Source organism: Ananas comosus, linkage group 2, assembly GCF_001540865.1.
Source record: "Ananas comosus cultivar F153 linkage group 2, ASM154086v1, whole genome shotgun sequence".
NCBI lineage: Eukaryota > Viridiplantae > Streptophyta > Magnoliopsida > Poales > Bromeliaceae > Ananas > Ananas comosus.
The window spans coordinates 16771203-16779599 of record NC_033622.1 but is presented as its reverse complement, the minus strand read 5'-3'; the positions used below and the strand labels follow the sequence as shown (position 1 = coordinate 16779599).

The window sequence follows — 8397 nt, the reverse complement described above, 5'->3', positions numbered from 1 at the left end:
ATAGGAAGGAAAAAAAAAAAAAAGAAAAAAGAAAAAAGAAAAAACCACGAAGGAAAAGGAGGAGCGCAAGATCTCAAGAAATATTTCTAGCCATCGTACTTTTAAAAGTAAAATCTGATTAGCATTTCCGCGCACAATGTCGGTTCTCACAACTAGCCTTTATGTTAAGAATTTTGATGCTTAATTAAAAGCAATTATGTCAAATACCATTGCACTTCTAATTAATTGGCCATAATAATACAAGAAGATTTTTTGAATCATGTGGAGGAAGTAAGTTTGGTCTCATCCATTAACCTGTATGGAAAGCCCTTTTGTACTGGGCCTAAATGGGCTTCTAAATTGATGATTTCTCTCGTCGAACAGGTTACGGGTCGGTCTAAATTGGAGCCAGGCTTAATCAGGCCCAATTTATTAGCCCATTAAACCCGAGGATGGACGGTCAAGATATACGCCGCTATCCCGTTCGCATCTCCTCGCCGTTCCCCCCCCTTCTTATTCCCATGCCCAAATTCGAACCCGGCGACGAGGACGAAGAATGAGGGATAGATAGATAGATAGATAGATAAATATGGACCCGATCGGATTGCGAGCGCTAAACCCGAGGTGCTATCCCGCCGGATATCTTCTTATTCGCCCTCGCCCTCGCCCCCGCCCCCGCACAATTCGCCGCTCCTGCGCCGTCTCGGATACCGCGGGGAATAAACCCTCGCCTGCTCCGAAACCCTACCACGCCTCTCCTTCATCTGCATCTTTTTCTGGTGAGTATAATGTATACCTCCTCTCCGACTGCTACTTAACTCTTGATCTTGGTACTCGCTACACACACGACGGTTTATAATTTCAATCTTATGTGAGCACCATCTCAAATTACAGCATCCAATTAGCACCAGTAGAAAAAATTTGTGCGTTTTATCTGGGCGTGTATGTCTCGTGTTAGGAAAATTTGGAGTCCTCAGTTTCGTCGTAACTCGTAAATAGTTGAGAGTCGGTGCCTCTTTCGGCTAAGAGGCTGCAAATGGCTGCATCTTTTCACTTTCTGAAGACACTTGTTTGGTGATTTAGAAACTGTTCTGGTTGGTTCGCAAGGTTGAGCCTGCAATGCATGTCGCTGTTATGACCTCGATGTTCGAATTATTAGCTTTTATTGCTCCGATCACCTGAAGCCCGGATGATCGTTTTCCGAGCGGAAGATTATATAGATTATATGTTTTCTGTTTAGAACCGTCACAAATTAATTTTTAAGCAACTTTACGGAGCAAAGTCAGCTCAATCTCTCACTCTTTTTTCTTTTCCTTTTTTTTTTTTTTTTTTTTTTTTTTTTTTTTCCTGACAGTTGGAGAAGGAGTTTCAAATTCTTTTCCTAATGGCTCCAGTAGTTCAGTCGGTGGGGTTCCATCTGCCAAACTTCTTCAAGTAGTGTTAGTTTCTCCTCAGGTACTTCAATTCTTAATCATGCTTGCTGTATTGACATTCACATAATCTCTTCCAAGGGCCGATGTGCTAGATCAATTATATGCTTGTATGGTCCGGCCTTTAGAACAACCTATCTACTTTGAATAGCAGCAGCCGGAGGATTCAGCATGCAAATTGTCTTGAGCTTTTACTGTAGCAGAAAGCTGAAATGAGCTTCTGGACGCCAAAAGCAAAAATTTCAATTTAAGAGTTTTTTGTTTCTAGTACAATTAAAAGGAAAGGGTATTAATAGAAAAGTTGTTAATACTTATTCGAACAGTTTGAACGGCACTTTTTCGGATGCTTCGGCGGAGCTAAACAGGCTCTAACTGTCTCATCAAAAAGCATAATTTTGAAGGCAACATATGTGATTTGATGTCTCTGAAATATGTTTGCGCTTGCTAGATACCAGGGAATACAGGATCAATTGCACGAACATGTGCAGCATCGGCTGTTGGCCTGCATCTTGTCGGGGTAAGGTCTCTGTCTATGTTTGTTGATTTTTGTTGTCTATGAGAATCCTTCAGGGAAGAAAATGTCTCTCTCTGTTAAATAATTATCTACATTCTTTTACCCCAACTAGAATTAGCAGATGATATGTGCAATACCTTGCAATTTCTATGCATATTCTCTTTTTTTTTTTCTTTTTTTTTTCTTTTTTTGTGAGAGAGAAAGACAGCATGCTATTCGTTTCGTTTATTTTTTTAGAAATAAACTTAGCTGGGAATGTGATTTAATTAGGATTCGAACTTGGGACCTTGGGTACCAACCACCAAGCCTTTTGCCACTTGCATTAGAGACGGTCGGCCATATTCTCTTGTTTTATTTTGACACTTTGCAGCAATAATAGTTGCTTGGAACTCTGATTGGCTACTCATTTATTTTCTTTTTCCCAGCCATTAGGGTATAAAATAGAAGATTCCAAACTGAAGCGTGCTGGATTGGATTACTGGCCGTATCCTATGCTCGAGAATTATGCATGATTAGCTGCTCTTTCTTTCTTTTTACCATAATGTTCGGTACAGGTCGTTTTATGTTCTTAGCTCTGACAACCCTTTCGTGTACTTGATCCCATTGATCCTTCAATAAATTTAGCTTTCTAGGTTCCTTAATTTGCCAGGTGAACCAATGCTAACTTGGTTTGTTCCAATTTTTTTTTATTTCAAACTTAACTAGTTTAAATTAGATATGTCGTTGTTAAGATTCATAGTTCATGGGGTGAATTCATGGAATATTTCAAGCAGCAGGTACTTTCTTCGGCCTTCAGAAATCATTTTCAGTGCTTCAAATCTGGACATTTTGCTTCCTTTCTCTCAGGATGGAGATAAAAGGTTGTTGGCATTTACCAAAAGAGGCTTAAGCATCCATTCAGTGAGTACCCATGTTTACCTTCCTCTTTTTTTTGAAGAATAAAGGAAAATTATAAGAAAAATTAGGGTCCGGCACCCGACATTGAACTATTAACTCTTCTATACTTTTTCATAAAGTTTTACAATTTGCCTATCTTATATTACCTGTTCAGGACTTCTCGTACAGGCGAGGTGATTGGCTAGTTTTTGGTTCGGAAACCCACGGGCTTCCGCCAGAAGCCCTGGAGGACTGCCGTAGAGAAGAATTGGGTGGTGGAACCATCCGTATTCCAATGGTTGAGACCTATGTTCGTTGCCTTAACCTCTCCGTCAGTGTCGGCATCGCTCTATATGAAGCAGCCAGGCAGCTGAACTATGAACAGCTTCGGCTTCCCCCTCAAGCTGAAGCCGAATGCCAAAGATTATTTTTGTCCGAGGATATCTACGGCTAAATTTTTCACCTCGTTGACCTTCTGTTTGAAATTTAAGCAGATCAAGTGCAGTGGTATGGCATGGTGATTGGTGAGGAGCAGCAGATAATGATATTTTATCATATAATTTACTCAATGTAAAGCTTGGAAAGAAGATTGCTGTTGTAGTTACTGACATAGTTTTCTCTTTAGTGTGGCAGATGAGGGTGGGGGCCAAAATCAATGTAGAGAAGAAAGAGGTGTCCACTTGATTGTTATCACCAACCCAACTGGAAAATGCACCCCTTTGCATTTTGCAGGTGAATTCAATGTATTACAAAATTCATATAACAATTCTTTTACCTTATCGTGTAACTGTGGTCCTCTGCTATTTAAGGATGCTTGGTATTTGGAAAGGAGTTCATTTGCCTATTTCCGCCCCAATTTACAGAATAGTTTCTCAAGTACACATTGGTGTAGGGAGAACGGAAGGAGGGGAGTTAGTTCATTAGCGGGGAAGGGCAGTTTCTTGGCCATGAGATCTGCGCAGATCTTGAAGCAAATCTGATCTCCTAATAGTATTATACAGGGCTGATCATGCTAGCCTAATTAGAGCAAGTATAATCTTACTATAAAAGATAAAAACGAACAAAATTATGCTTCATGCCGCTCGCCAGACCCAAGGACTTTGTGATTGCCTGGGCAATATTGTAGGCCCAAAATATCTGGGCTAGCACATGTGGCCGAACTTATGTTTACTTGGTCATTTCGTAGTTTAAAAAGTTTCATTTTATAGTTTTGTGGTTTGGTTTTACCTCACGAAATAATTATGTGAAATTGGATGGTAAAGTGAATATTTTTAAAAAATTACAAGGTAACAAAGTAGAAAATATGTCAAATCACAAAGAGGCAAAGTAAAATTTTTTAACCACGGTCAGTAAAGTGAAAGTGAGCTGAATCATAGGAGAGCAAAACAAACATAAACATAATAACAAGAGTTAAATAAGGAGAAAAAGATTACATTGAACAAGCCTCTGGTGCAAGCATGTGCTTCATTAAGCTTTCTAGTAAAATATTGAGTGGAGATTGATGGTCAGAGCACGATAGACTTTTTGCAAATTTGGAGTAAAATTGCGAAGTGCCGTTGTAAAGGATAATCTTACGGACCTCTAGAGATAGTGTGTAATCGTTGTAATATCCGAAGAATGGCATAATAATAAGTTTAATTAATCAATTGTTGAAAAGTAATCTTGGAACATTGTTACTATGTCCCCCACTACATCCCTTTCACAACACGGGCTTCTTCCAAAGGCACGGCCTACACAACAAAAGTCCCACCTTAGTTACAATCCTACTAAAACATTAAACACCTACCGAACAAAAAAAAAACAAAAAAACCAAAAAAGGATTTGCCCGTCGTTGAGCATCTAAATCCAGCCTCTACCCTATCCGGTCCAGGCTCTCCGAGACGGCCCGCATCCTGGGCCGCAGCTCGGGGTCCACCTCGGTGCACCCGAGCGCCACGTGGAACACCGCGAGCACCTGCTTCTTGGCGTGCACCTCGTGCAGCAACGCCGGGTCCACCACCTCGGACAGCGGCCGCTCCTCCTTGAACGCCCGGCGCACCCAACCCTCCAAATCACCCCCCTCCCCTTCGTCCGCCCCCGGGGCCCGCCCCGTCACCGCCTCCAAGAGCACGATCCCGAACGCGTACACGTCGCCCTTCTGCGTCGCCGCCGCCGCCGCCGCCGCGGCGCGCGCCTCGGGCGCCACGTAGGGCAGCGGCTGCGCGCACGCCGCGGGGCCCAGGCTCTTGGCCGACGACGAGCGGGTCGACTTTTGGGCGGCGGAGACGAGGCGGGCGACGCCGAACCCGGAGACGTAGGGGCGGAGCTCGTCGTCGAGGAGTATCTTCGACGACCTCACACTCCCGTGCGCGTACTTGCGGGGGCCGCACTCGTGCAGGTGAGCTAACCCCCGCGCCGCCCCTTGCACTATCGATAGCCTCGCGGCCCACGGAAGCGCCGCAGCCGTCGGATTCAAAGGCCCACCTGATGATGATGCACGCTTGCACACTTATTTATTTGGAATTTATTATTGAAGTTCGATCGGACGGTGGGATAGGAATGAAAAGGTTGAGTAGTGAGCACGAGAGCGAGTGAGGTTGCCGTACCGTGGAGTGCGGCGTGGAGGGTGCCGTTGGGGATGTAGTCGTAGACGAGAAGCTTCTCGTCGGGGGCGTAGTAGTAGGCGAGGAGGCGGACGACGTTGGGGTGCCTCGCCCTCCCGATCGCCATGGCCTCCGACTCGAATCCGCGGCGCCGCCGCCACTCGTCGCCGCCGCCGGACTCGCCGTCGTCCCCCTCGCTGAGGCGGCGCACCGCCACCGCCGGGCCCTTCCCGGTCACAACCTTGTAGACGATCCCGCCCCGGCTCTTCCCGACCACGTACGCCGAGGCCCGGAGCAGCTCCTCCAGCTCCAGCCCGAAACCCTCGTCCACCGCCACGAACACCTCCCCTTCGTGCGCATCCCTGCGATCCTCCGCCAACGCTCCGTCGGCGGCGCCGCCCTTGCCCTTCTTGGACTCCTTCCCGTCGCCGGCCAAGCCTCGCCGCCGCCGCCGGAAGTGCAGCTGGAGGACCACGATCGAGGCGAGAGCGGCGATCACGACGCCGGCGAGGATCGGGACGGCGACCCCCGGCCTCCGATGCTGCCGCTCCGCCCGGACCGGGTCCGCCGTCGCCGAGCTAGGGTTCCAGCTGGGGCTGGGCTGGGGAATCCTCGGGTCCTGCTTGGAGCCCGGGCACGGGATCTTGAGCGGGAACCCGCAGAGGCCGGGGTTCCCGGCGAACGCGGTGGGGCCCTGGTTGAGGAGCGACCCTACCTGCGGGATCTCACCGGAGAGGTTGTTCCGGCGGAGGTCGAGGCTCACGTCCACCGGGATGCTCCCGAACTCCGGCGGGATCGGGCCGGAGAAGCGGTTGCAGGAGAGGTTGAGCACGCCGGAGAGCCTGGGAAGCGCGGCGATGGCCGGAGGAAGGGAGCCGCTGAGGAGGTTGGAGGAGAGGTCGAGGCGGGAGAGCGACGCCAAGGCGCCGATGGCGGGGGGGATGGGGCCGGAGAGGAGGTTGTGGGAGAGGTCGAGGGCGGAGAGGGCGCGGAGGGCGGCGAGAGCGGCGGGGATGGAGCCGGAGAGGCGGTTGAAGGGGAGGGAGAGGGAGGAGAGGGCGGAGAGGAGGGAGAGCTCGGACGGGAGGTAGCCGGAGAGGGACCGGTTCGGGAGAGCGAGGTCAGTGACGCGACCGTCCCCGCACGTGACGCCCACCCACCCGCACGGGTCCGCGTCGGAGTCGCGCCACGTGTCCAGTGCGCCGGTGGGGTCGGCGGAGACCGCGGATTTCAGGGCCAGGAGGGCTAGCCCGTCGGTGCTCAGCGCCTCCGCCTCCGCCGCCGACAGTAGTACGACCACCGCGGAGATCCCAACCAGGTAAACTCTACAACACCACTCCCCCATTCCCTACTCTTTTAAGTTTTAAGTTTTCTCTCCTCCTCCGCCGCCACCGCCCCTTTCTTCTTCCCCTTTTTTTTCTTTTCTTTTCTTTTTTTTCAAAAAAACAAAAAGAAAAAAAAAAAACTACGCCGCCATTAGCGTGCAACAAGATGTTGCGCACAGGGTAAGCGGAGAGACGACGGAGGTGGAAGGAAGAAGACACAGGGCGCAGGGTTTTAGCCTTTTTGGTAAAGGAGAGTGATGTTACGATATAGGAAATGGCGAAACTAGAATCCAGTAGGACACCATCGGATAGGCTATACCGCAAATCGGACGGATATGAAAGGGTCGTTGAGCATCAGTCTCTCCGGTAGTGTAGGTAAATATGTCGAACAATAGGGGTAGGGAGATTCGAATGATTTGAAATTATTATTAGATTTGGCATCGCGAAGCGTGCGAAATGGAGGCATTTCTACGGCTTTTGTCCCTTTGCGAGCGAGAGAGAGCCCGCGCAATAAAATAACCTCCGCTATTTCAAAAGCACGGGACGCAGACTCCTCCCACTGGTAAGTTGTCCCGCGACTAAGTTAAACCTGACACGTTCCAACTCATACCACAAAATTTATTTATTTATTTATTTTTGCTATTTTGTGAACCTTTCTTTGGCATCCACGTCGCTGGCTTAGGTTCAATAACATTAGCACGCACAGTGTCTCTTTTCTTTTAGGTTGGTCTCGAAAGGCGAGTTTTCTAGCTCGTCTTTTTGTTCGTCCTCGTTTACGCAGGACGCTGCGTCTAATAAAACAGGCTTAAATTAATACAAATAAAAACATAAAATGCTTTTCCTTTTTTATCTCATTATTATAATTTCTTCAGGTCAAACTATTCATTGACAGATTATGGCCTCCACCACCATTCGTGTCCAAAATTAAATTTAAACCTAAATTATCAAAACGGAGATGTCAGCTCAATTCTGAGGGTCGGCGTAGAGGTGTAACCGGAATTGAAAGCGTCTTAATTTTTGTGGCAGTTGATTGGGTGGCAATGACCCACAAACCATTTCAAATTATTTACTTCGCGGCTTTCAGATAACCTGGCGTTCTGGGTAGATTCAACACTCTGTACTAGCAATTTATAGTGTTAGGAGCACGCAATTAATTGGGCTTGGCCCCAGAAGCTGATCTGGCAATACGGAATAGCTTGATCAGGATTTTTTTTTTATTTTATGCACAGGATAGATTCATTGACCAGCAGCAGTAATAATTTCGAAGGATAATATTTTCATTTAATTGGTAATCCTGTCAACGTAACATGAAAGGTGGGCCAATAATCCTGTTGAAAAAGAGTGTACCAACGATTTCTCAGTAAAAATGAGCGTGGTAGTTCTATTTCGTGAATAGTAACAGGTCTCCGGAGAAATAGTTGATTTCATTAAAACATATATAAGAAATCACAATGCAAGTCCGCCCAGGTGTTTATCAAGAGATGGCCGTTTGAGCACGACAAACAGAGACTAATTAATGTTGAATGAATAGTTTGAAATACAGAAAAAAAAAAAAAAAATACGGCAGACTACAGCACGGCCTCCAAACCTTCTTCCTTCTGATTTTCTGCAAATTTTGTATAATTTTTTTTTGAGAAAAAATTAGTAAGTTATCCATTTTCTTCATGTTTTTTTTTAAAAATAAACTTAGT

General features: G+C 47.0%; 2 protein-coding genes across 11 annotated transcripts; one reads left to right on the top strand and one right to left on the bottom strand.

The window, feature by feature from the left end:
• On the top strand, window positions 473-3875 carry LOC109727075 (putative tRNA (cytidine(34)-2'-O)-methyltransferase). Of its 10 annotated transcripts, none has more exons than XR_002220727.1 (10): window positions 473-758; window positions 1334-1434; window positions 1865-1926; window positions 2194-2254; window positions 2349-2407; window positions 2639-2699; window positions 2770-2823; window positions 2975-3323; window positions 3433-3531; window positions 3609-3875. XR_002220727.1 is itself a non-coding variant. In XM_020256961.1 (8 exons), exons 1-8 carry the CDS (start codon window positions 569-571, stop codon window positions 3251-3253), a joined length of 867 nt encoding a protein of 288 aa, XP_020112550.1. In that variant the 5' UTR covers window positions 473-568; the 3' UTR covers window positions 3254-3643. The 10 variants fall into 10 exon arrangements, 4 of the variants coding, with proteins under 4 accessions (XP_020112550.1, XP_020112588.1, XP_020112594.1 ...); XR_002220725.1 differs by having other exon boundaries at window positions 474-758; window positions 3425-3531; XR_002220723.1 differs by having other exon boundaries at window positions 2975-3531; window positions 3663-3875.
• LOC109727051 (receptor protein kinase-like protein ZAR1) lies at window positions 4423-7570 on the bottom strand. Its single transcript, XM_020256926.1, has 2 exons — window positions 5385-7570; window positions 4423-5262 (listed from the first exon to the last, which is right to left on the bottom strand). The coding sequence occupies exons 1-2, from the start codon at window positions 6724-6726 to the stop codon at window positions 4652-4654; spliced, it is 1953 nt and encodes a 650-aa protein (XP_020112515.1). The 5' UTR covers window positions 6727-7570; the 3' UTR covers window positions 4423-4651.

Excerpts from the sequence above, each read along its gene's own strand:
- LOC109727075 (XM_020256961.1), top strand. The coding sequence starts at position 569 with ATGGACCCGATCGGATTGCGAGCGCTAAACCCGAGGTGCTATCCCGCC. Across the intron at positions 1,927-2,193 it reads TTGGCCTGCATCTTGTCGGG|GATTCGAACTTGGGACCTTG; the intron begins GTAAGGTCTCTG and ends TGATTTAATTAG. Across the intron at positions 2,700-2,769 it reads TGGAATATTTCAAGCAGCAG|GATGGAGATAAAAGGTTGTT; the intron begins GTACTTTCTTCG and ends CCTTTCTCTCAG.
- LOC109727051 (XM_020256926.1), bottom strand. The coding sequence starts at position 6,726 with ATGGGGGAGTGGTGTTGTAGAGTTTACCTGGTTGGGATCTCCGCGGTG. Across the intron at positions 5,263-5,384 it reads CCTCCACGCCGCACTCCACG|GTGGGCCTTTGAATCCGACG; the intron begins GTACGGCAACCT and ends CATCATCATCAG.